This window comes from Grampus griseus (genome assembly GCF_964374135.1).
Source record: "Grampus griseus genome assembly, chromosome: 16".
Taxonomy (NCBI): Eukaryota; Metazoa; Chordata; class Mammalia; order Artiodactyla; family Delphinidae; genus Grampus; species Grampus griseus.
Window position 1 is genome coordinate 27361762 of NC_139010.1, and position 27970 is coordinate 27389731.

General features: G+C 38.9%; 1 protein-coding gene across 4 annotated transcripts; it reads right to left on the bottom strand.

Moving 5' to 3' along the window:
* Window positions 1-274: 274 nt before the first annotated feature.
* ANXA7 (annexin A7) lies at window positions 275-27941 on the bottom strand. 4 transcript variants are annotated; one of them, XM_082673922.1, is made up of 14 exons: window positions 27879-27941; window positions 24354-24408; window positions 21921-22143; window positions 21216-21317; window positions 20543-20607; window positions 20051-20116; window positions 15793-15895; window positions 15483-15577; window positions 12556-12669; window positions 12147-12317; window positions 9058-9228; window positions 8903-8978; window positions 7712-7824; window positions 275-5270 (listed from the first exon to the last, which is right to left on the bottom strand). In XM_082673922.1, exons 2-14 carry the CDS (start codon window positions 24405-24407, stop codon window positions 5148-5150), a joined length of 1476 nt encoding a protein of 491 aa, XP_082530048.1. In that variant the 5' UTR covers window position 24408; window positions 27879-27941; the 3' UTR covers window positions 275-5147. The 4 variants fall into 4 exon arrangements, with proteins under 4 accessions (XP_082530048.1, XP_082530049.1, XP_082530050.1 ...); XM_082673923.1 differs by lacking the exon at window positions 27879-27941 and adding an exon at window positions 27459-27481; XM_082673924.1 differs by lacking the exon at window positions 27879-27941 and adding an exon at window positions 24502-24523.
* Between the last annotated feature and the right edge of the window lie 29 nt (window positions 27942-27970).

The following is a 27970-nucleotide window of genomic DNA, read 5'->3' on the forward strand; positions in this document are numbered from 1 at the left end:
CTCAGCGACAGCCTCTGTATTTGCGGTCACTTGTGTTTTCGCCGATGCCACTTTCCCTTGGCATAAGTGTTGGCTAAGTACAAAGATTTCCACCTCTCGAGTTTGCTTTTTCGACCCCTTTCTTTCAGTATCTCTCCATAAATAGGAGAAAAACCAAAAGCAAATTTATTTAAAGATAAAATAAAAGCCTTTATTAAACGGTTTTGAAAACAGGTCATTTAAACCTTTCTCCGTGAAAAATGCACATAAGACAATACTTTAAAAGGGAGCCTGTGTCTCACACACTGTTGGGGAGGATGCAGAACCGCACTGCTTCTAGTGCTAAATATTTATACAATAAACAGACTCAAAGTATATGATGTTAATGCAAAAATTTAATACGTTTGAAATTCAACATTACTTTAGAGTTGGAATGGCAAAATACAATGGCAAAAGCCTGGAAACAACTCAAACGGAAGAGTGGATGAATACACTGATATATATTCACAATATCACGTATTACAAAGGAGTCAAAATGAATGAACTACAGCTCTTCACAACATGGATGAATCTTAGAAGTATACAACTTTAAAATGTTGCACTGCTAAGAGCCAGCTTGAAGGGGCTCCTGGCCAAATCACAGACAATTTGAGGATCAAGATAAACAATGATAATAATGGATTACAATCCATTGAATAAAATAGGAATACACAAGTTCACATTGATATAAATAAATGAAGAGAAAGGAAAGCTCTTTCTAACAGTAGAATGCCAACCCAATGATGGAAATAGAGAATTACCATTTGGCACCAACTATAGAAGTGGATGATTTAGACATGAGTCTTCAGTGGTAAGATTGGTGTGTGGAGGTTTGATGAGGAATAGGATACTGGCATGATTTTGGAATACTAATCAATTACAAAGGGAAAAACAGTGAATTTAAGAAACCAGCATGACTAAGTGATCAACGTTAACATCACCAGTGTTGGGAGGGAGTCTACATTTTGTGCCTCCTGATGAGACTCACTGGGAAAAGCAAAGCATCATTTTGTGGTACTCCTGCAAACAAGGCACCTCGGTTGTAAGCCGTCCTGCAGAAACTAAGGTCTGTACCCTTTAATAAAACTGTCAAGGCCATGAAAGACTGGCAACTCTTGCAGATTAAAGGAGTCTGAAGATACACAACAACTAAATGCAATACTTATTCCTGTATAGCATGTTGACCCAGAAAGGAAAAGAAACATTGTTGGGATAGTGGGCGAAATTTGAATGGGCTTAGTAGATTGGGTAGTAGTGTTGTACCAATACTGATTTCCTGGTGTGGAAGATTGTTTGCTGTTATGTAGAAGAGTGTCCCTGTTTGGGGGAAAATACCAACTGGAGTGTTTAGGAGTGATGGGACATCATGACTGCAGTTTGCTCTCTCAACCCTCAAAAGTTTCAGAAAAAGACTAATAACAAAGGATATATGCGCGCACACACACATACTCAAGAGTGAGCAATGAACCAACAACATGTTAACTATATGAGAATCTGGGTGAAGAGGAAATAGGAGCATGGAAGTTCTTTGTACTGTTCTGGCAACTTTTCTATACATTTGAAACTATTTCAAAAGAAATTATTAAACTATACACACACCCACACACTACTCCCCATGGAAACTCTGCTTAGGATACAATTACCAGAGCCAAAATTTAAAAACAAATTGTATTTCTGCTAATAAACATATTAAAATTATAAAAATTAAGAAAAAGATTTTTTTAAGTTGCAGTGTTATAAGTCATAACAGTTCTCTAAATAAAACTATGCAACTGTTGAGTAAGGCATTTATCTCTGGATTTTTCCCCCAGTGAGGGTTGTGAGTGAATCTGCGCTGAAATAACTATCCTACCTTGTGCACACATACCTTTTTTTTTTCGCTGTAAGGCTTGCAGGATCCTAGTTCCCCGAATTTAAAAATGGGTATTTGAATAGACATTTTTCCAAAGATATGCAAATGGCTAATAAGCTCAAGAAAATATGCTCGTTAGTTATTAGGGAAATGCAAATCAAAACCGCCGTGAGATGCCACTTCACATCCACTAGGATGGCTATATTCAAATAGACAATGATAGTGTTGATAAGAATGAGGAGCAATTGGAAGCCTCATTCATTGCTGGTAGGATCGTAAAATGGTGCATACAGCTGCTGTGGAAAATAGTCTGGCAGATCTTCAAAAGGTTAAACATTCTCTCTCTGTGTGTCTCTTTCTTCCCCCCAACACTTTCTTAGTCTCTTTCTCTCTCCCTTTTTTTTTTCAGCCTCTTTGAATCTTTCAGTCTCTCTCTGAGTCTCATTTTTAAAACTGCTCTTTTAGAACGGGAAACGGTTCAGGTCCTGCTGTGGCATGGGGCTTATGTCTCAGTCACGTCTGCTGTGAAGCACACGATGCTCTATTTATTGTAGAAAGTGACTTTATTTGCTTTCTAGAATTGTTTCTAACAGATGGTATAAGAGAGGTAATAAAGAGAAAAATTTATGTCTGTAAAGAATACAAAAGTTAGTTTTACTTACTGTAATATGACTGTCTTAAACTTATTTTCTGAGAAATAAATGTTCTAATGAGCAGCAAAAAAAAAAAGTTAAACATAAAAATACTGTATGTACCAGCAATTCCACTCATAGTACTATAGCCAAGAGAATTGAAAACATGTGTCCACAGAAAAAACTTGTACATGAATGTTCATAGCAGCATTATTCATAATGGTCAATAGGTGAAAACAACCCAAATGTCCATCAATTGATAAATGGACAAGCAAAATGTATATCCAACAATGGATTATCCAGCCACAAATCAGAATGAAGTATTGATTCACGCTACTACACAGGTGAATCTTAAAAACAGTATGCTAATTCAAAGAAGCCAGACACAAAGGGCAACGCATTGTATGATTCCATTCATATGAAAAGCCCCAATAGGGAAATCCAGAGAGACAGAAAGTAGATTAGTGATTCCCAGGGGCTGGGCAGGAGGAGGGGAAAGGGGGAATGACTGCCAATGGGTATAAGTTTTCTTTTTGGGTGAGGAAAATGTTCAAAAATTGATTGTGGTGATTGTTGCACAAATGCATGAATATCCTAAAAACGACTGAATTGTACACTTTAAAAGGATGAATCGTATATGAATTATATCTCAATTTTAAAAAATAATTAATTAGTTATGTCTGTGCTGGGTCTTCACTGCTGTGTGCGGGCTTTCTTTCTATTTGCAGCGAGCAGGGTCTACTCCTCACTGCGGTGCGCAGGCCTCCCATTAAGGTGGCCTCTACTGCTGCGGAACATGGGCTCCAGGCGTGTAGACTTCAGCAGTTGTGGCACATGGGCTCAGCATCTGTGGCTCGAGGGCTCTAGAGCACAGGCTCAGCAGCTGTGGCGCACAGGCCGAGCTGCTCCACGGCACGCGGGATCCTCAGGGACCGTGGCTTGAACCTGCGTCCCCTGAATTGGCAGGCGGACTCTTAACCACTGCACCACCAGGGAAGCCCTCAATTTTTAAGTTTAAAAATATATAGCTCATATCTTTCCCTAGTACCTTACACCCCTCTTTCTCACCTTTACCAAATCCCATCACTGTTACTTACTTTTCCAAAACCTATATCAAAACTCTATCTTAGGGCATCCCTGGTGGCGCAGTGGTTGAGAGTCCGCCTGCTGATGCAGGGGACACGGGTTCGTGCCCCTGTCCGGGAAGATCCCACATGCCGTGGAGCGGCTAGGCCCGTGAGCCATGGCCGCTGATCCTGCGCGTCCAGAGCCTGTGGTCCGCAACGGGAGAGGCCACAACAGTGAGAGGCCCGCGTACTGCAAAAAAAAAATCTATCTTAGCCAGTGATCCTTCTGCCTATGTATCTTGCTTTTGCCCTGCGCTACAGTTGTACATAGGTCTATCTCTCTAAGAGTAAAGTTGTGTCTTATACCACCTTGTATGTATGTCCCTTGGTACTTACACAAAACAAATGTTTATCGAAATATAATTGATAATTACTATTCTCCCCCTCAATTTTTAGTACAATCATTCACCAGATCTGTATTAAATATCTGCTTTGTACCAGGGAGCTCAACACAAAGAACAAATAGGGTTATTACCTTCAGCAGAATTTATAGTCTAACATTTACAATTTCCTTGTATCCTAATTTTTGTTTAGAACCCCCCACTAGATTACAAACCTCCTTCCTTTGTATTGATACTTTCCCTAACCTACTGTAATGCTCAACATACTCGATAAGTAATTGCTCAGTACTGGGAATAAAGCCAGGTTTGAAATCACTGACTCCCTGAACTACTTCTCCAAAGAGCTAGTATTCAGTCTCCCAGGAAGATGATTTAAGCCTCTTTTATTCATTAATTCAGCACCTCTTATGTGTCAAGCTTCACTGTCTTGAATCATGATTAAATTGCAACTAAAATTAAAGTCTTTCATAAATTTTTTTTCTTTCTTTTTTCTTTCTTTTTTTTCATAAATTTTTTAAAAAAATCAAGGGCCAATAAAGATCTCTAGGCAGTCTCAGTAGACGTAAAAGTAGGCTATATATTTTATGCACATAAACACATAATCCCTCTTTTAAAAGTTATTACAGGCAATACTAAACTATTTTCTATGTGGGAAGTTTAGTGTTTATGAATATAGAATACCTATTTATGTAAAGTAAGATGCAAATTGCTCTTCTAGGTCAAAAGAGCTGAATTTTTTAAAAAAATAATACAGTTTTGACATATTACCAACTATAACTGTCCAATGGAAGGCAAGGGTTTTTTTTAAATTCAATATTTATTCAAATTTATTCAATATTGAATTTTTTATTCAATATTATTACACAGAATTACAGACTGTTGTGACTTTTATTCAATTTGGTATCCTATTTAGAATAAGAGCAGTGAGAATTATGCTTTACAAACATTGCATTATTACTTCATCATTGTGATATGGCTTTACTTGATCGTATATAGAGAAAAAAATAACATTGGAATTAAGGCAATAACCACATGTGCAAACCAAGCACAATACCCTGACACAGTCTTTAGTACAAAGCTCTTTTGGTTAGGTGAGGATTGATGTTGCTGCATGCAGGTCAGTCATTGCTTTGAAGGATAAGCTCTGAATAGCTTCACTCATTTAAAAAAATCTCTCCTACTGGCCCACAATGGCCAGAAGAAGCCTTCGGTAATCTCCACTCGTATCACTTGCAATCCTTTTGCTCAGAGTCTTCTGATACATCTGACTGAACATCTGTTTTATTTGTACAAGATCAATCTGCATGCAAGACATGATATTTTTGATATTAGAAAACAGCTGTTAAAGAAAACTGATATTAGAATTATTCTTTAATAGTGAAAAGATCCTAATTATAACCAAAGCAGAGGGGAAAAAACACCAGATGACTGGCATTTTATAGCTAGCATTCATACCAGTACTAGCGTCACCCAGTGAATGTCTGATTCACTGTTCTGTAAAGATATTGAATAAGGGTGATACTAGTTTCATCTACTATTCCAAATATATTAGTCATTTAAAAACCATTTGATAGAATGGCTATTATCAAAAACACAGAAAATAACAAGTGTTGGCAAGGATGTGGAGAAGTTGGAACTCTTGTACATTGCTGGTAGGAATGTAAACTGGTGCTGCCACGGGAAAATGGTATGGTAATTCCTCAAAAAAATAAAATAAAAACAGAATTACCATATAATACAGCCATTCCACTTCTGGGTATACACAAAAGTGAAAGCAGAGGCTCAAAATTTGTACACCCATGTTCACAGCAACATTAATCATAACAGCCAAAAAGTGGAAGCAACCCAAGTGTCCACTGACGGATGAATGAATAAACAAAAAGTTGTGTATGCGTACGATGGAACATTATTCAGCCTTAGAAAAGAAGGAAATCCTGACACATCCTACAATGTGGATGAACCTTGAAGATGTTAAAAAGGACAAATACTGTATGATTCCACTTATATGAAGTATCTAGAGTAGTCAAATACATAGGACAGAAAGCAGAATGGTGGTTGCCAGGAGTTGGGGAGCAAGGAGAATGGTGAATTATCGTTTAATGAGTTTTCAGTTTTGTAAGGTGAAAAAGTTTTGGTGGTGATGGTTGCACAACAATGTGAATGTACTTAATGTCACTGAACTGTACACTTAAAAATGATTAAAATGTGTTACGTATATTTTATTATAATTAAAGAAAAAGGGATCCTGCTTAGAAAATTTAAGTCTAAAAACAAATACACAAGAAGGTTTTTCCAAATACTGTATTACGGTTCTCTTTTAAAAAATGATTTACCTTCTTTCATATAATTTCATAGCATATGTTTTCTTTTGATTAAAAAGAAGTCCACTAAATAAACAAAGTCAAAGAAAGGAATACATCTGAGGCTATATTTAGGTAAAAAGATAAATATAAAATTTTTTACAGTTATTTCATAATTAAGTGTATGCTAAATTTTAAGAATTTTTATGTCCAATGGGATTAATCTGCATAGGTCTTTCATACAGTTCTTTTTTTTTCCCCCCGCACCTCGTGGCTTTCAGGATCTCAGTTCCCCGACCAGAGACTGAACCCAGGCCATGGCAGTGAAAGTGCCAAATCCTAACCACTAGACCACTAGGGAACTCCCTCATACAGTTTTTTACATAAGCAAAATGAAAACCAAAAAATAAACATCTGGAGTTCCCTGGCGGTCTGTTTCACTTAAGCAAGCCTCTCTCACAGCATGAGGAAAGTGAACACTGTGCTTTATACAATCGCTACCAGCCGTGAGAAAGAGAGCCCTTTCTTAATGTCAGTCCTGAGGGATTGACAACCAACTAAGGAACTTTTAAGAAATTAACATTCTAAGTCAGACAGAGAAAGACAAATACTGTACAATTTTACTTATATGTGGAATGTAAAAAAACAAATGAACGAACACAACAAAACAGAAACAGTTATAGACACAATGAACAAACAGGTAATTGCCAGAAGGGAGGGGGTTGGGGGAAGGAAAGAAATAGGTGAGGGAGAGTAAGAGGTACAAACTTCCAGTTGCAAAATAAGTAAGTCACAGGTATGAAATGTACAGTGTGGGGAATATAGTCAATAACTATGTAATATCTTTGTAAGGTGACATGTCATAACTAGACTTATCATGGGGATCCTTTTGAAATGTATAGAAATATCGAATCACTATGTTGTATAACAGAAATAAGCATAGTGTTATAGGCCAATTATACTTCAAAAATGAACAAACTCATACAAAAAGAGATCGGATTTGGTGATCAGAGGTGAGGGGTTGGAGAGGGAAGATTGGAGAAAGACAGTCAAAAGGTATAAACTTGCAGTTATAAGATAAGTAAGTACTAGGTATGTAATGTACAACGAGATAAATATAATTAACACTGCTTTACATTATATATGAAAGTTGTTGAGAGTACATCCTAAAAGTTCTCTTCACAAGGGAAAAGATCTTCCTTTAATCTTGTATCTATATGAGATGATGGATGTTCACTAAACTTACTGTGAAAATATTCATGATGTATATAAGTCAAATCACTATGCTGTATACCTTAAACTTATACAGTGCCGATTATAAACTTACACAGTGTCAATTATATCTCAATAAAACTAGAAGAAAAAATGTGTTTAATATTGCTAAGAAAAAAGGATCAACATTCAAAATCAAGTAAGATCAGACAAACAGAGAAAGCCTCACCTCACTTCGAGTGACCACAATCCTGACCAGGGTGGAGTCATCTGTGCCGGCACCTTTCATAGAATGGTACAGCCTCTCAGCGAAGAAGGCAGGGCGGTTCAGGGCACACTGCACTGCAAGTGAGAGACGCTTCAGACGTGAAATGACTTGAAAAAGGTGTGCACACACCACCTATCACTTCTAGCTGCTTTTGATCATTTTCTACGTAATCATCTCAGAAATCTGAGGTGAGCTGAAGATATTCTCCCCTTGATTTTTCTCAGCCTCCACCTTTCTTTCCAGCAGCATCAGACAGGCTACCTTCAATTCTACAAGATTCCCTCTGGCCAAAAAATCCCATTTTCTCTCCATAGATGCAGTCATTAGCCTCTTAACATTTTCCCCCTTAAAGTGAGAAAATCTGTAGCAACTGTGCCTTGGTAATATCTTACTTAAAAGGAATAATGACTAAAATCTGAATTCTAGATGTCAAATATATCATTTGACTGAGAGAAGGATGTAAGATACACTCCAATATAAAAAAAGAAATCACAGATTTGAGCAAAGATTTGAGAATGATAATAAGAAATCTGACATGTTTTCTCTTAGGAAAATTAAATTAGCAAAGTCTCTTCCTGCAGATGGTAGAGATGTACTAACTATACATCATTACGTTAGCTACAATTACTATAGTAGTATTTGTAAGATATTCAATTGCTAATATCAATGTGTTACTAATAGTCTCTTTAGTTTTATATTCTCCATGAGAATGAAATTCCCATTTCATTAAACATCTGAATGTCAGGACACCAAAAACTGGGTTTTTAATTTCCAAATGGAAAAGGGTCTCATTGGGCTAAGTACTTGAAAGGTGTTTTGGAGAGCTCACAATGACGCTTTGTGTGGTAGCACTCCGTAGTTCCTTAGGGCTTTCCTATTCACCTTAATGGAAATGCCACAATCTATCATATATTTTTGTATACTCCTCAAGAAGGGCATAGAGAATAAAGACCAAATAATTTCAAAACAATCCTATTTGATCACACCACCAACCATTCATAGAGAATTGCATATAAAAACAGAGGGTTAGCTTGGCCTCTGCCTAAGCAGATTCCAGGGAGGCTATATTAATAATCACCACTTAATGGGAACAACTATTCAAAGCCTCACTCATTTACAAACAAAACAAAGCAAAACACTAAAGTATCTTACAGATGGTCTTCAAACCACTTTCAACACTTCCAGAAAACTCACGGCCGACACTGCTTAACAAATCTCGATTAGCCACCTGTAAACAAAAAGTATAGTGGTTAAAATATTTTCACACCTTAAAATAGAAGCCAAATCTTCAAAAGAAAAGCTCATACCCTGCAATAGGCCTCCATGGTAGCTTTCAGCTGAGGAAAGCTTCTTGTGGCAAGAATCATGTTAAAGCAAGATTCATCTGTCCCTAATTTCCCCTCACCAGCCTGACAGAGACGCTGAGCATCTTCCTGAGCCAGCTGGTGGTTAACATTCTGGTTCTCATCGCGATTTCCCTGCAAAAGAGGAAGGCAGGAATTAGAAGAAGGTGATACAAGTTCTATTAAAAAAAATAATAATTTTTTTCTGGGACTTCCTGGTGGTCTGGTGGTTAAGACTCCGCACTTCCACTGCAGGGGACAGGTCCCCATGACAGGGACACGGGTTCGATCCCTGCTCAGGGAACAAAGATCCTGCATGCCATGTGACAAAAAAGTAAAATAAAATTGTAAAAGAAAAAAAAAAGTTTTTCCAATCTAGTCACTTCTGGATTTAAAGGGACAATTTACTAAAAATTAATGTATAAAGTTTGTCACACTTATCTTTCATTTCCAAAGAAACTATACTAGTGTAACTAGTACTTTATTACACTGCCAACTTTGGATTTTATATGACCATGGTTTAATGAGGTTATATTAAAATGAGAGGTTTTCAGGGCTTTGAGAGCTAAATTAAATCAGAAAAGGTTTCCATGAAAAATCACACACACGTTTTATTTTTGAAAGTGTGGAAAATTTTATTAACATTCACTTTAAAAAGCTTTCTCTTGGTACACCAAGAGAAAGGGGTTCTTAAAAAAGTTACTCTTCAGGGTTTGGTCCTTGGTTTAGAAGTTTTGGGGTTTTTGTTTTTGTTTTTATTCAATAAACATTTATTAACAGGTATTAAGAGACTAGGCATGATAGAAACCACAAGGACTGGAAGTGACTATGGCCACTCCATTCTTCCCATTAAGGAGATAAAAGATGCCTCCACAGTGGGATTAGGGTTATAACTGAGGTCTATGGGAATTAAGTGCAGGCTCAGAGCAGGGAATGACAAATGGCCCAGGAGAGTCCAAGAATGCTTCTCTGAGGAGGTGGCTTGAAGGGTGGTAATTGGGCCAGGAGAAACAGAATGGTGTGTGTTGAGACTGCAAAGTATGACACCTCCAGAGGCTGTGGCCACACACACACACTCGGGATCTAGCAAGTCCTGAACACTAACAATGCAGCCACTTCTATCCTCCGGGAGAAAGCCTTCTGCTACGAAAGGAATTTCATTTTTCACTTCTCTTGTGATAGGGTCTACTTCTATCGGTTCATGTTCTGAGCCAATAAGCACCGTCCCCTGTTCAGTTCGGAGAGAGAAGCACTGAGGTTTCCTGGAGGCTGGATATCCCTGAACTCCAGGGTCTGAAGTAACTTTAGATTTCTCATGATGAAGCGACTACTGAGCCACGCTGAGGACCTCCTCTAATAGGAGATATAAACTACCACTCAAATAAATTATGAGTCTGCTTAGCTGGGATTTAAGATCAATATGCATTATACTGAGTTCCGCTTTGTATTCATCCATATAACTATAAGGTATGGAGCACTTGCTTTGTACCAGGTTGTATTAGTCAGGGTTCTCCAGAGGAACAGAAACAACAGGATGTGCTAAGTGGTGGGGACACAAGAAAGACAGGGCCCCTCCCCTCAAGGAATTTAAGTCAAAGGAGGGAGTATATAATATGGAGGTTTCGTGAACGTCCTTTCATTCATCCAAGTGTAATCTTAATATACAAGTATTTATTATGAATGTATACATGAAAATGACATGTGAGCCTTTTAGAAGAAGTTATAAATAACTCAAGTACTGCTAGTCTGTACCAATTTATAGACCAAACTCTTCACTGGGAAGAAGAGAGGGAGGGCCTGGGCCTGAACAAGAGTAAAGCTTAGATGGGTAGTTGGTTTCTCTCAAAAATATCAATAGAAACACAAACCCAAACAAAGGAAAGGCTGCCCTCTGGAGTCTCAGTGTCTGTCTGAGCAACAAAATGGAGAGGTGTTCCTTGAAGGTGAGAAACTGTCTCCTGAAGAGCACTGGGCACAAGGCATGTGTAGAAGCATATTCTAAATGGGCTACTGAACACAGCACAGGCAAAGGAGCTCAGGAACAACTCCCCAGATGATTGCCTTTGGATTCAAGCACATAATACAGTCCCATTTTCCTAGGAAGCCACTCCCTGGAATAGGGACCTTTACTTTGAAAGATGGCTGGGCCTTGAACCCTGCATAAAGAAATATTCAGCACCTCATTAAAGTCTTAATAATCATTTTTTAGCATTAACTCTCTGGTCCTGATTTTCTTTTCATGCTAACCTACTCCCCTGCTCTGTTACTCTGTTGTGGGTAAATTCAATGTCCTCCCATCCATTTGCTTTCTTTTCTCATTTCCATACCCACGCACTTTGGCACACTGTCTTTTCTGCAACTACCTCCCTTTGCTGTGAAGAGCCTCTCCTCTACTTTTAGAATCTTCAAGACTGTCCAACCTGTGCACTAGCAGGATAGCCAACAACTCCTGATACTGAATCAGTGTGCTAGTATTTTGCCTCATCTCTTTCAAATATACCCTGATTATCTCATTCTAAGTGTATTTGTAGTATCATTCCAAATACCCTATTTGGAGAATTTTCTGCCACTTTTCCAGCACATTTGGGGAATCAGAACAAGGAGGGTACTAAGCACAGTACCCACAGTACTAAGTACTGTGAACGCTGAAACATTTTCTGCATTTCTGGCTCTCCTCACAGTCCTCACTCTTGTAGCACTTGCATGGCGGACCTACATACCTTCAGTTGATGGTCCGACTTAACTGGCAGTACAATGCTAAGCTCAAAAGTACAGATTCATCGCCATTCTAAGACACAGAGCCTCAAGTTGATTTCTGATTTCATACAACCTTAAAGAGGTTAATTTCTGATTCCTTACAAAGGCCAGATTTGCAGAAATAAATTTCAGTAGTGACTACAAAGAAACCTGTACAGTGGATTCTGCATTGTCCCTCCTAAAGATGTCAAGATTCCAAGGGGACTAAATATTAAAAGGAATAAAGAATGGCCACTGGCAACAGGCAGTAAAAAATGTTCCCTCCACCAACACCCAAACTTTCATGCTATACTCACCTGGCACATGGATACAAGTAAACGTTCAAAATGCCCTGATGTATCTGACCTAATGTCCTTTTCAAGGTCTCGTCCAAATTCTGATTGATAACATCTGACAATTTCTCTGATTTCCTGATTTGTTCTTGTGCATAAAATTTCAATCAATACACGTTCCTGAGTTCCTACTCCCTATGTGAAGTGAAGAAAGGGAGAATTATACAACAAATCATGAAATTTCTGAAAGTAGTTAAATCTTACTGTTCCATCAAATATTTCTTTAGCCCCCAGATCTAAAAAGCTCTATATATTCAGATGATATAAAATAATGTACTGATTTAGCTGTCACTATAAATTCAAAACTGCCAAAATTTATGGGGCTTTACATTTGAAATAGGATAAAATACTCAAAGTAAATGCCATATACTACCTTCATTGCATTCTGTAAACTCCAGGCATCATAATACGTAGGTGGCATGAACAGGGCAAGGATCAGTTCTTCCATATTTCCACTTAACTCTGACTTAAGATCTTTGATTAAATCCTGTTAAATTACAAATACAAGCTAAGTATATGTGCTCTCCAAATTTTGTTTTGCTTAAATTTTTTAAGGACAATATGAAAAAATGGAATTGAATTGCTATATGAAAGCCTCAATTGCTGTTCTGAATATTATATACTAAGGAATAAATATTTATTTTAAGTTTATTACACTCAAGCAGATATATTTTACTCATTCTATCAATAAACACTTAATAATAAATTTATTATAGTTCCACCACCACACTAGGTACAAAATAAGAGGTATAGGAAACAAAGAATAATTCAAATTAACAAAATGATAAACAGATATTTACTTAGTATAAGAAACTGTTCTTACTCTATGAGGAAATAGAAATTGTCATCATCATGTTCTTATTTGAAACGATAAGATAAACATTTTTAAAAAGTTAATATAAAGCAGCCCGTACTCCAGCGTGAGATGAGTAAGTAGCACAGAAATAAGCTGAAATAGGAAAAGTTAAAGTGGGCTAGAGAGCTCAGAGAAAACTTTTAGTCCAGATCTTGAAGAATATGTAAAAATTAGCAGGCAAAGAGAAAGAAGAAAGGTATTTCAGGCAAGGAGAAAGAACACAAACAAGGAACAGAAAAGTGGTTCCCAGCCTTGGCTATATGCATTAAAATCATCTGCAGAATTTTTCCAAAAAAAAACCCACAAACAACACTTATGTCAAGAATGAATACCCAGAGATTCTGCGTGTGTTTTTAAGTTTGAAAAGAGATTATGATACTCAGCTAAGATTGAGAATCAACAGTATAGAGGCAAGAATGAGCAAAGCTTGTTCAATGGAACAACAAGACAACCAATTTTGTTAGAGGGTCATGTTTTCAGAGATTAGTAAAACAAAGTTGTAACTACATGCTTGGATTACTACCTTGAATACCAAGCTAAAGAGTGTGGATTTGATTCTGCATGTTGGGAGGAGTTGCTGGAAACTTTTACGTAAGAAAATGGCATTGATATAGCAACAACAGGCAGTATCAACAGGCAGGACGGACTATGACGACAGAGGCTATAAATGAAATTTAGGCTACTGGAATATTTAGGTAAGAAGTAATAAAGGCTTGGACTTGAGTGGTGGAAAGAAAAAAAGGAGACAGAAGACACATTTTTAAAGAGCTCTTTTAACAGATTAGATCAATAAGACATAGTCAATAACCAGTTGCTAGGACAAAGCAGTGCCTGGCATACAGTAGGCACTGAAACAATATTCACTGATTAATTGACAAAGAAGAGTGTGGAATCAAAGAAGACTCCAAGGCAGGCTAGAGGAATAGTATTTTTATTAATAAGAAGTCAAGAGAAAAGGTGGCTGTGGGTAAGGAAAATAGGCTGGGAATTTAGTTTTAATTCAAAGGTGCTGTATGAGAAAATTCAGGACAACAAAGCACAGACCACATGTGAACTAAAGAAATTCATAATGTGGAAAATACTTTTGCGAGAAAAGTGAGTCTGATGTTGAACCCTAAGAGAAACTAGAGTTTGTGTCACTTAATCAGTCTTAAGACTAAGGAAGTGGATTTTGGGTTGGGCAGGCAAAGTAGAAAAGATGAGGTGGGACCAGCCAGTGGAACTCTACTTCCATTCTGAGAAAAGTAAACTGGATTCAGAGGATATCGGAAAATGTTTAGGATTCCTATCTAAATGGCAAACCAATGCTACCCAGTCTTGCCCTTTATATTTGAGAAACGATGACACCTTTCAGCCACAGAATCTTGCTGGATTTAGTCACTGATCATCCACTCAACAAATATTTAAGTGGCTATCTGTTAGTGTTCCTGTACTTGGTACTATAAATACAAAGATGAATATGACATGGTTTGCCTGATGGGAGCTCACAGTTTTGGGGAGTGGGCAGTGACGTTAGTTACAGCAGAGGTTTTACAAAGTGCTATGGGACCACAGTGGAAGAAGCAGCCAAATTATGCCCAGAGCAATGAGAGAAACTTCACAAAGTAGCTTAATCAAGACAAATCCTGGAGAATTTGTTTGCCATGCAGGAAAAAAGGAAAAGTTGTTCCAGGACAAGAGAACAACATATACCAAACACAGAAGTATGTGTGCAGGGAATGGCAAGAAGTTCTATGAAGTCATAATACAAGATATGTTTAGAGGGAGGAAGAGGAGTGAAAGATGATACCAGGGACCAAAAATAAGCAAGGGCTACATAAGAAGTCCTTGAATCCAACTGTAAGGAGCAGACTGAGAACCAAGCTACTGATCAGGATTGTGGTCATAATCTACTTTTTACTGAACATGTGTCACCTACCAGACATAGTAAATAGGTATGACTGTGAGATCAAGGACTACTCTAGAATTGGAAAGCCTTCTAAGAGAAATAAATATTGATGGGACTTCCCTGGTGGCGCAGTGGTTAAGAATCCGCCTGCCAATGCAGAGGACACAGGTTCGAGCCCTGGTCCAGGAGGATCCCACATGCCGTGAAGCAACCAAGCCCGTGCACCACAACTACCAAGCCTGCGCTCTAGAGCCCACGAGCCACAACTACTAAAGCCCGTGTACCTAAAGCCCATGCTCTGCAACACGAGAAGCCACCACAATGAGAAGCCCACGTGCCACAACGAAGACCCAGCGCAGCCACAGATAAATAAATAAATTTATTTAAGAAAAAAGAAAGAAAGAAATATTGAATACACCTCTCCTGGGGTCTCTGAAATCTAGTTGTCTCTTCTTTGTACTCACCAGTACGAGTAAAAAGATAGTAACCAACCTGACAGAATGCAGGGCGTAAGGCCACTGTTCATGCTCACTCCTGAAAAGGAAACAAAACATACCTTGCCATACATGGTCTTAAAAGCTGCTTTAATTTTTTGCCTTTGATCATTGGAACGATTGGCCACAACGTCCACAATTGCCTGTTCGTCTGTACCTGAAAGAACCATACATGTCTAAGTAAGGATGAGGTCTGTGTGGGGTGCTCCTTGATGACATCTTTTAGATGCTTACAAGGTGTCTGGTGCCAGATTAAATTGAGGGATGTGCACACAGGCTCACATATAAACTTGGTTTATGATACAAAGCTTATTTTTACTCTACAATCACTTGAATTTGATTGTAAATGAGACAAAAATATGTTTTCCTCACCAAAACCCTTCATTGCTTTACGAAGAATTTCTGCATCTCTCATGGCATCGAAGTTGGCAGCAGGTTGGATTGTTCCTTGAGTTCCCTGAGTCATCGAAGCAGGCTGAGAACAAGAGGCATAAAATCCAAATCAGTTATTGTGGTAATCATTTCACAATACATACATATACCAAATCAACATGTTGTATACCTAAAACTAATACAGTGTTATATTTCAATTGGGTCTCAAAAAACTGGAAGAAAAATAATATGAAAAAATGTTCAACATCTTATTAAAAAAAATACTAACTTAAAAAAAAAAGCCAACTCCGGTTTCTCTGCTTACAGGAAGACAACTTAAGACTTCTCCGATTATGGGACTTCCCAGGTGGCGAAGTGGATAAGACTCCACACTCCCAATGCAGGGGGCCCGGGTTTGATCCATCATCAGGGAACTAGATCCCACATGCATGCTGCAACTAAGAGTTTGAATGCCACAACTAAGGAGCCCACCTGCCGCAACTAAGGAGCCCATGTGCTACAACTAAGGAGCCAGTGAGCTGAAACTAAGAAGCCTGCCTTCTGCAACTAAGACCTGGTGTGACAAAATAAATAAATAAATATTGGGGGGGGGAAAAAGACTTCTCTGATCATCACTCTTAGGCAAGGAAGCCAGTACTTAGGTTTTAGGATAAGGATATTTATTTTCATGGCTCATTCTGGAACAGACAGAGACTATCTTTCTCCCACCAAAAGACAGCCAGACACCAAACTTTCAGGAAACAAGAGAGTCAAGCTTGTGAAGATAGTCACAATCTTTCCATGCCTTGGTTTCCTTCTTGGTAGAACAGGAGGGCAAAAAAGAGATTGATCCCTGGATAGTGCGAGTGGCAGTGTTTTATTTAAAGAATATAATAATGGCTTTAGTGAGGTAGAGCCAGACTTGCCCAATGAGATTTCAAACAAGCAATATACTTTTGGTAATAGCTCTTCATTTCCTGTACGGGCCCTGATTATTAGACATAAAACATTTTATAATAAGAAAAGCATGAAAATGAAATTGATGACTACAGACTCTGGGAGTTACAATATTCTTCATCGATTTTATAAGGAAATAAACCAGAAAGCAAAACAAGGACTATATGTTTTTAAATACAAATCTATAAAGAAATTTAAAAATCACCATATGACAAAGACCACAGTACTAAGTGTTTCAGGCAAGAATCATCAATGGATGCTAAAATCAGTGGGTAAAAGTATAATGAGAACCAAGATATTTGCATACTTTGTAACATTACAGCAGAAAACCTAGCAGACATCATCTGAAGCAAATGATCAAAACCAATTATCACCAGGAATGGGGTAAATCAACAACTAGTGCCTCCTGATATGATTCACTAGGGACACGACATCATTTCTGTGGTATTCCTGCCAAAATGGCATAACCTAGATTTAATCAGGGGGACTTATCAGACAAACACAAATTAAGGAATATTTTACAAAATAACTGGTAGTATTCTTCCAATGTATCAAGGTGATTAACAACAAAGACTGAAGAATTATTTCATATTAAAGGAAACTTAAGAGACATGACAACAAATGCAATGTTTCATCCTGGATTTGATCCTGAACCAGAAGGACATTACTGGGACAAGTGATGAAGTCTAAAGGTTGGGTAATAGTATTATAAAACTGTTATTTCCTGTACTGTATTTATGTAAGAATCTGAGTAAACTGTATGTATACAGGAATTCTGTACACAATTTTTACAACTTTTTTATAAGTCTGAAATTATTACAAAATTAAGTTTAAAAAAGTTTAAATACAAAGCTATGAAACAATTCATTAGTTTTCTTAAAATATTCGAATCAGGGTTTAAGAGAGATGGGATACAGCAAGATGATATCCCTTCACATTTTTTTTTTTAATTTATTTATTTTTGGCTGTGTTGGGTCTTCGTTGCTGCACACGGGCTTTCTCTAGTTGCAGCGAGCAGGGGCTACTCTTCGTTGCGGTGCGCAGGCTTCTCACTGCGGTGACTTCTATTGTTAATGGAGCATGGGCTCTAGATGCGTGGGCTTCAGCAGTTGTGGCACGCGGGCTCAGTAGTAGTGGCTCACGGGCTCTAGAGCGCAGGCTCAGTAGTTGCGGCGCACAGGCTTGGTTGCTCTGTGGCATGTGGGATCCTCCCGGACCAGGGCTCAAACCCGGGTTCCCTGCATTGGCAGGTGGATTCTTAACCACTGCGCCACCAGGGAAGTCCCCCCATCACATTTTTTAAAATTTAATTTTAATAATATATTTTATTTAACCAAGTATCTCTAAAATATCATTTAAAGATGCAATCAACATCATTTCAAAACATAAAATGATTCAGTTGCTTTCTAGGCAACTGAAACGGTATTTCGAGTTATACCCATTGAATACAGCAACAGCAATATGCCAACCAATATGCCCCTTTGTAGGGGCAAAGTGATTGGGGAGAAGGAGACCAGACCCTTCGACAAACATTTTTATGGTCAGTAATTCCTCCCACTCATCTCTACTCTCACGCCAACATTTTCTTCTACCAATAAGCCCTAACAATCATCCTTCAGTAGTTTCTAAGCCAGGAATGTAAGCAGAGAACTAACAAGAAATATTTGTATATTGGTTTTAAGGAAAAACTAAAATTATTCTACTTGTAGCAAATATTCAAGCAGAAAAAATTTTTCAACATATTGCCTTTACATGAGGCTTAATGTATCAAGCACTGATGAAAGTTTTCTTTGATGTAACCACTGTCACTAAAATCCTAAGCAGGGCAGAAGCTTCTGTTTATAATACACTGAACTAGACAGTAAGAGAAACTAACCCTCATCATGCACTATTTGACGACTATCATTTTCTGTCATCCTCTTGTTTCTAAAAACGAACAACCACCAAAAGACTTATTCCATTTTTCATCTAGAGGGAAAAATGGTTTTGTTTTATTCTTTGTTGAAAGTCTAAGTTTGAAGTGAATCTTCATCAAGAATACTATCATTCTGCAGGCATTATACTGAACTCAAAGAAATCAGGGTCTATATTCTTGAGGTCAAAACTCTAACTACAGAGGATTTCTCAGTACAGCAAAGCCCATACTATCTGCCACCAAAAGTGCCACCCTTTGCCTTCCATTTCATTCCGATCTTCCTGCTGAAAACCTGCCATAGAATTAGAATTGGGTCAATCAGGAGAGGTCACCTGGCCCCAAGACAAAAGCTTTCTTTACATCTTCCTATACACACACACACACACATACACACACACCAACTTCTATCAGGGGATTTTCAGTGACAGGGAGCTCACCCCTCACAAGGTAGTCTATTTCACTTCCATCTATTCCACTTTCCATCTCCCAAAATCTACTGCTCTGTAACTTCCTGGTTTCAATTTAGGGTCGTAATTGTTATGCAAGATAAGCTGCATGTGTATGTGTGTTTTACTTTTAGTGTTTTTATGTTTAAAAATCTTTTATATTCAGTCATAAAATGATGTCTTTAAAAGCAAATGCATGCTTAAACTAAACTAAAATAAAAATTCTCATAACAAATGATTAGAATAACTACAGATTTATAATATGATTAATAATCAACAATTTTTTTAAAAAAGGATTGAAAGCAATTTACTATGGGCTTTGGAGGAATATCATTTACTGTATCAGCAAAGTAGCACTGTATAACAGAGACCACTGGTCTGAGAGGCAGAAGAGCTAGGATCTAGTCTCAGCTTTGACTTTCACTAGCTGTGTGGCCTCTCTGGAGCTCAAAAATTCCTCAAATCTGGAAAGGAAGCCAGAAAATGGCTAAGTTTTTTTCTTCCAATTCTGTAACCCCTTACCAATCCCAGCCTAAAAAAAGCTTTAAAATGCTAGATCTTTATGAATAGACAATATGAAATGAGAAAATCAAGATAAGGTAAACATAAAACTGCTTATGTTCCTATTAACTTGCATAGGATATAAAAGAATTAACAAGTCAATTAAAGAATAAAACTTAATATTAAAATAAGGAGCTATATTGAGATAGGGCAAAGATTTGATATACGGGAGACCTTCTGAGACTCCTGAAAAATCAATTTAACAGACATTAATTGACTACTGTATTTAAACCCCTGCCAAGCACTACAGGGACATAAAGATAAAAACAGATACAATGAGCCCTCAAGGAAGTGGTGAGAGACAAATACAGGAGAAATTAGAAACAAATGAAGGCATATATAGGAGATCTAGTGATTAGTGAACATTAAAAAACCTTACTTCACTGCTATAATCCACAGAAACAGGAGAGAAAACAGGATAGGAAGGTAAGGATTCTGTATTGATCTGAAAGAAGAGTGGAAAGTTATAAAGGTAAAAAAGGAAAACAAAAACATACTTCATAAAACACTGCCAGAAATATCAACCACCCAGTAAGTTCATAGTTATACTGCCAGCAAGGGAGGAGGAAAAAGAACTAAAACCAACGCCAAGAGTCCAAGTGAATCACTATGAAAAAGAGTATGGGTGTCATCACCTGTGAGAAGGGACCTATGTTTGTCTTATTAAAGTCATCAGGACAGTACTTAAAAGCAGGTGGACCAAAGAGCATGGAGTCTAACAGAAGCAAAGATTAAAGTCTTAAGTGAACTGTTTTAGACCATCTCCTCTGCTTCATGGAAACCTCTAATGTTAGCAAAGGAGTAGTGCCCTTCTTTAGCATTATCCAGTTACCCAGACTAAATTTAAAAGGTAGGAAAAAAAAAAAAATACCTGACTAGGGTAAGGAGATTGTCCTCCAGGGTACTGAGAAGGCATCGGTCCCCCAGGAAAACCACCTACATATTAAGAAAAAATACAGCAATCAGGTCTTAACTGATTTAATTTTTCAAAACAGCACTGATTTATTATGAATATGGAAACATATGAGAATATTCACACTATTCACTAGGATAATTTTTAAGTTTTATAATTTACTGAATCAAAAACCAACTTTGGTCACAAGGACCTTTTAAAATATTCCATGTCCTAATTTCTTTAAAATAATTTAACATAATTTCTTTATAAACAATACTCTAAAAAAAGAACAAAACACTTGAACCAGATTAAATTCTGATTCCATCTGGAAAGGATGACAGGACATAGTTCTGGGGGTTGTTTCCTTTGTGCTATACTAATGAGCAGAAAAGTTCCTGAAGGTTTTGCTTTTTGGCTTCAGGACAGGTAATTTTTTTTTGATTGAAAACATAGGTCCTTATTACCATCTTGCTGATTAAACTTTTTCATCAAATTAATACACTTCATGAAACCATATACTACCTAAGAAGTATTTAGTATAAACGTTTACTAAAGACGATCCCAAACATAAACTACTAAGTTCCTTCAACAGCAACTGCAAGATTCAAAATATCAAGGTACTGTTTTTCTCTGGACAGTTAGTACATACCAGGTAGTGGGACCTGGGATGGGCCCCCGCCATAAGACTGTGAGGGTGCCTGTGGATAGCCAGAAAAGCCTGCTCCACTTGGTGGGGCTCCAAACCCTTGGCCTGGAAGAAGAACAAGAGAAAAAAAGAAACAAACTACAGTGACAGTTCTCATGATTGAAGTGAAAACTTTAGAAACAGTAGAAGAAAATATACTATTAATGCTATAGCAGTAGTCCCTTTTGGTCTAAATTCAATTTCTCAACAAATCCTTCCCCATTAAAAAATAAATTTAAAAAAAAGGTTACTTCATTCATCTGCCTTAATAACTTATAATACAAAAGTGCTAAGATTTTTGTTTGTTTGGTTGGTTGGTTTGGTTTTTTACATACTGTGGACAAAGCTGTCCTAAGGTCACAATCATGCCAAATGAAATATCTTAATCAGTTCTTAAGATTACAAATTATCAACCAAACCATTATATATTGGTCCTTTATTACCATGAGATTTATTCTAATTCCTTTCTCAACAGAATTTTGGAGACTGCTCCCAGCTTTCATGCCTCCTTAGAACCTTTATCCTTCTATCTTGCCAGCTAGGTCCTTACTGTCTAAGGTAGAAAGTAGGCTAAGAGCAACTCTGACCTCGTACAAAACAAGAAGGAACCGAGAGGATTAAAGAGAGAAGAAAAAAAATGCTATACTAATTCCACAACCCAGGACTCACCTCCAGGATAGGATGGAGCTCCCCCTGGCTGTGGGGCACTGGGATAGCCTCCAGGGGCAGGGTAGCCTCCAGCTCCTGGGTAGCCTCCAGCTCCTGGGTAGCCTCCAGCTCCTGGGTAGCCACTACTTGGTGTTGGTGGGTAGGCACCTCCTCCCACTGGAGGAAAGCCACTAGGATAAGAATACTGACCAGGAGGAGGAAAAGATGACTCCTGACCCGCAGGCTGAAAAACCAGAAAAATTTTCAAATGAATGTGATCACCGAGAAATAGAACCTAGCTAAGGAAACAAACAAAGATAACTGTTAAGGTCTAGCTTATTCTTTTACATATTAAAAAGCCCATTAGAAGTCCTGGTATCTCATACTAGTTTATCAGTATACTAGTTTTTCAGGACACTTGTTTGTCAGAATTCAGTTATATATAAATCTACCTGTGTTAGGCAAGAAGGGTCTGTTTCTCTATTTGGGAGTAAGAACCAGGCTCTTTCCAAACCTCAAGCCTTCAGGAACAACTAGCAAAGCTCATTAGTTCCTTCATTTTCCTAGCACCTGGAAATAATAGGAAGATTTGCCTCTCTACCCTAAAGAGAAGAATTCATGGCTTTCTTGCAACACATCTGGACCTGTGCATAACAGGGGGGAAAAAAAAATAAGGTGACCTGAGTCATACACTGGGTGTGACATTTTGGACCTCAGTTCAGATCACACAATGTCTAAGTATGGAGAGACTGTTACATGTTCACTAAACTTTTTCCCAGGCCACAAAACTAGACTACATTTCCCAGGACCCCGTTACAGTTAAATAGGACCATATGACTGAATACCGGTAAACGAATGTGGACAGAAGTAACATACACGACTTCCAGCCTGGTCCCCTTAACTTTCTGCCCAATCCTCTAAGCTCTCTCTTCCCCTCTCTTTTCCTTCATCTGCCAGCTGGAAGCAGAAGATCCAGTGGAGGACTCCAAGGCAACAGAGGATGGAAGGAGCCTGGGAACCCTCAAGACGACATGGAACAAAGCCTCCTAGCTCCCCACCACACCCTTCCCCCGGCCACCCCCACCACTGACTTCCAGGAGACTGAAGTAAGCAAGTAATAAGTTTTTATTGCTTTAAGTCATTGGGATGTTAGGGTTGTCTGTTTTAACAATTAGCTGATATTGACTGAAATGGTGGTCAGAGTCCAGTTTAGTACATAGGGACCTGGGAACATATTCATAATTCTCATCTCTTCAATGATAAATTCGGGAGAGCTATATATTCACTTTACATAAGAATATACACATAAGAATATACATTAATCTGTATAGGCCCCTCTTTCTATTCTCCCAGAGTTAGAAAGAAGCCCTGCATACTTATGAGCATAAAATTGAAACACAATTCTTACTTATGCCTCAGCTATGAGGTTAGTCCTCAGAATAGTATAGACATCAACAAGGCAGAACTTGGTAGCACATTTATAACATGCACTCCAAATACTAAAAGTCTCAGAAGTACTAATCCAGGGACCTCTAATCCACTGCAATTTGTTACCTATGAGTCAAGCTCCTCTTAAGTTTTTTTTTTTTTTAAAGATGTTGGGGGTAGGAGTTTATTAATTAATTTATTTATTTTTGCTGTGTTGGGTCTTCGTTTCTGTGCGAGGGCTTTCTCTTAAGCCCCCTCTTAAGTTATTTTAAATCTTCTAACACAAAGATTAAAAACCAGTAACTCAGGACTTCCCTGGTGGCACAGTGGTTAAGAATCCGCCTGCCAATGCAGGGGACACGGGTTCGATCCCTGGTCCGGGGAGATCCCACATGCCGCTGAGCAACTAAGCCCGTGCACCACAACTACTGAAGTTGGCGTGCCTAGAGCCCGCACTCCGCAGCAAAAGAAGCCACCATAATGAGAAGCCCACGCACCACAACGAAGAGTAGCCCCCGATCTCTGCAACTAGAGAAAGCCCACGCACAGCAACGAAGACCCAACGCAGCCAAAAATAAATAAATACTTAAAAACAACAACAACAACAAAAAACCCCAGTGACTCAGGATCGATTTAGCTTACCTACATGTTGTACTGAATCATACAGCATTTAACATTTTAAAATATTCATTTCCCAATTTTAACAATTGGGCAATTTCACATAAAATCCAGATTGTTGGCTTTACTTGAAGATATGGAATTATCCAGCAACACTGGGTCAGCCTCCCTGCATGGACACATGCGGCTTAACCTGACTAACTGCTGCCTTTCCACAGGTGAGCCAAGTCCCTGTAGTTCCCCACAACACCTGCCTTCACTCATGAACTCCACTCAGTACTTCTGGCCATTTGAATTTATGACCCCTGCTCTAGCATATTTGTAAGAACTGTCATGGGCTGGCTAGTTCTATACAAGATCTGTGCCAAGGACATGAGCTATTTTAGTATCATAAGTGGCAATACTTACAGGATATCCAGGGAAAGCTGGGTAGCCTGTGGGGGGATAGCCCGGGTACGACATTCTGTAACAACAATAAAAAATGTCTTCTGTAATTTCCTATAAGGATCAAGGCCTTTGAAGATATATTTTGTCATAGGGTTTAATCAAAACACACCTTCTGTCAAAAGAGTCTAGCAGGCAGACTGATTCAGTAGTTCTGAGATGGGGCCCAAGATTCTGTATTCCTAACTAAGCTTCCAGGTGATGCTATTGCTGCTGGTCTGTGAATGATATTTTGATACCAGAATATTTTGGCATTTCTGAATCTACCACCTAATTTGCCAAATTTTTCAATATGTGTTTTGGCTCGTCTCCCCAATACAGCTATAAATGATTTGTATTTCTTTTTTATCAAGACCCCAAACAATGACATATACACACTATTATATATAAAACAGATAACTAATAAGGAGCTACTTTATAACACAGGAAACTCTACTCAATACTCTGTAATGGCCTGTATGAGAAAAGAATCTAAAAAAGCGTCAATATATGTATATGTATATGTATAACTGATTCACTTTGCCATACACCTGAAATTAACACAACATTGTAAATCAACTATACTCCAATAAAAAAATTTTTTAATAAAGGACCCCAAACAAATCCAGTTCAACACTTACAAAAGCCCACTATTTAATAAGCACTGTCCTAGGTGCTGATACAGAGATGGGGGGGGAGGAAAATGAGAAAATAAATTTAAGTTATTATAGTGCTCCTTATGACATAAGCACAGTATAGAAGCTAAAAACTTGCTAAATTGAGAATGAATGGGCATATATTTAGTCGAAGTTGAAAGAAAATAAGAAAACTGATCCAGTCAGTTTTAAAACAGTCATTTGGAATCCAAAGACCTGGATGCAAAGGACGTTAAATCATTTTTTGCTGTCTTCTTCCCCAAGCCCAGCTGATAAAAAAAAAAGGAGTAAAGGAGAAACAATATCACCCAAGAACAGTCAGATGGACCAAGGGTAAAAGAGGTCAGGGTCAAAATAAAGTGAAGAAGTCTGAAAATAATTTATGGGAGAAATTAATAATTATTTTATTTATTATTTTTTTTTTTTTTCCAGTACACGGGTCTCTCACTGTTGTGGCCTCTCCCGTTGCGGAGCACAAGCTCTGGACGCACAGACTCAGCGGCCATGGCTCACGGGCCCAGCCACTCCACGGCATGTGGGATCCTCCCGGACCGGGGCACGAACCCGTGTACCCTGCATTGGCAGGCGGACTCTCAACCACTGCGCCACCAGGGAAGCCCAATAATAATTTTAAAGGCAACAAGTTTTATAGCACCAAAGACTACAAAAACAATTTAAATTTCTAAATCTCAGGAACTGTTCCAGTGACAAAGTCCTATTTCTACAGCCTTTAGCTACTACATTAAATCTTACCTTTAAAGGCACTAGAGGAATTAACGTCAACAAGAGTTTCTGAACAGAATGAAGATAAAGACTATCCGTACATGAGAAAACTTAAAGCAACTTTAAGAAAATGAATCTGGGTACATTTTGAAGTATAATTATATAAAGGACTAGAATGCAATTCTATTTCCAGGATGTACCTCATAAAAATACTTACACAAATGCAAAATTATATACGTTCAAAGCTATTCATTACACACTATTTGTAACAGAAAAAGGTTGGGAATTCCCTGGCAGTTCAGTGGAGAGGACTCAGTGCTTTCACTGCCATGGGCTGGGTTCAATCCCTGGTCAGGGAACTAAGATTCCGCAGGCCAAGTGGCACGGTTAAAAACAATCTAAAAGTCCATTAATAAGGAACAGGTAAAACAGATTATGGATAGCCATACAATGAAGTGTTAGGCAACTATTAAAAATGAGCAGCTCTCTTTTTACTCATATGTGAAACCACTCTAAGTCATATTAAGTGGGAAAAAAGATGAAAAACTACATAATTTGCAACCAAATGTGTAAAAATTACATTTATTTGCTTGTATATAGAGAGAATATCCCTGAAAGTATACTCAAGAAAGTAGGAAACAGTACTCCACTGCTGCCTCTGGAGAGGAGAGCTGGGGCATAACAAGGAGATTTTTCAATGTACTAAAAAAAAGTGCTAAGTGTCCTTTTGGAATTATGCATGTATCATCTATTCAAAATGCAGATTGAAAAAGCTTTTGTAAAAAGCTGAAACAAACCCGAGTTTGGTGACTCAACAAACTACTCAACTTTGCCCAAGGAATAATCAGACTATACCAGTGAACCAGAACTTTTATTTCCTTTTCAACATCCTCCGTCAGCAACTACTTTTAAAAGACTAGAAAAGCATTCTTGGTTTTCCAAACCATCTCCACCCAGTGAGTCAACTACTAAAAGGGGTGGGTCTCACTATTCAAGTCTCAGAGATGGCATGAAGCCCAGGAACACAGGAGGCAGCTGTTGCAAATTTATGAAACAAATACAAAATAGAAAGGGTGTATGAAGATGGCCAACAGCAGATACTACAATTTTCCAAAACCTGCCTCTTGATTGGGAAAGACCATTTAAATCTGTCAGCAAGGGCCCTTCAATAAAGAATTGGAGGCACGACTAGGCTCTGCATGGACAGGGTAGGCAGTCACCACCAATGAGGACTGAAAGGAGGCTTCACTTTGCAGTGGTCAAAATTCTCTCTTCTACCTCCCTATCTAGTACTTGAACTCCTTCCCTGCCTGATAGGTAACTCATTACACTCATTATCTAATTAGGACAGATTATCAGATCAGCTCCCCACCAGCTGGCAGAAATTAGAGAGTTTAAAGGCAGTTGGACGACTTCTTTTCATTTCTGTCACTTTATGGTAGACATCAGCCATCTCCTGTAGAATTGTTCACACAGGTTGGGCTCAAATCAGCACACGTTTGCTGCTGCTAAGGTACTAGGAATCTAATCTGGAATGCCACTTCCCTGAATAGTTTCCAAGAATTATAAACCTGAACCAGTGTACAGTTTTAGGCTTCCGCATTCTGTCCTAGGTTCACTAAGCAAGTACAAACGTCCCAAGTTTCCCTAAATTTGCTGTGTCACCAGGAAGTCTAGTCACCAGCCGGACTTAGCTTTCGGTGCTGCTCACCGGTTTTCCTACTCAGCCCTCCGTGGGGTCGCTTCAGCAGGGCCATCCTCTGGCCTCAACCCCTCCACCTGTGGTCCACCTGCCTGCGCGGGAGGCCCCTTGGGCAGTGAGCTCCCTCGGACCTCCGGACAGCCAAGGGGCACAGACGACCGGCGAACAGGACTTCCCGTTGCCCGGCCGCCTCGCCGATCCCGCCCTAATGCGCCCCCGCCCGAACGCCCCCACCAGGCAGCCCGGGTCCCAAAACGCGCACACCGAGTCGCTGGCCACTCCCGGGGCCCACAGGCTCCTCCAGCGCCCCCCTGCTCGGGGACACACGCGGGGCCCCGCCCTCTCCCGGCTGGCAGGCCTCAGAGCAGGCCGGGGCGAGGCGACCGAGGGGGACGAGGGATGGCAACGGTAGGGTACGCCGTTCCTCACCTGACCCGGTGGAGCAGCGCCTCGTCCCAAACTGATCTCGGGCAAGATGGAGCCGGGGGCGGGCCCGGGAAGGGCGGGGCGCCGAGGGCCGC

Coding starts and splice junctions, on each gene's coding strand:
- ANXA7 (XM_082673922.1), bottom strand. CDS start 24,407: ATGTCGTACCCGGGCTATCCCCCCACAGGCTACCCAGCTTTCCCTGGA. Junction 21,318..21,920: donor AGCTCCATCCTATCCTGGAG/GTGAGTCCTGGG, acceptor TTCTTCTTCCAG/GCCAAGGGTTTGGAGCCCCA. Junction 12,318..12,555: donor GTTTACAGAATGCAATGAAG/GTAGTATATGGC, acceptor CACTTCACATAG/GGAGTAGGAACTCAGGAACG.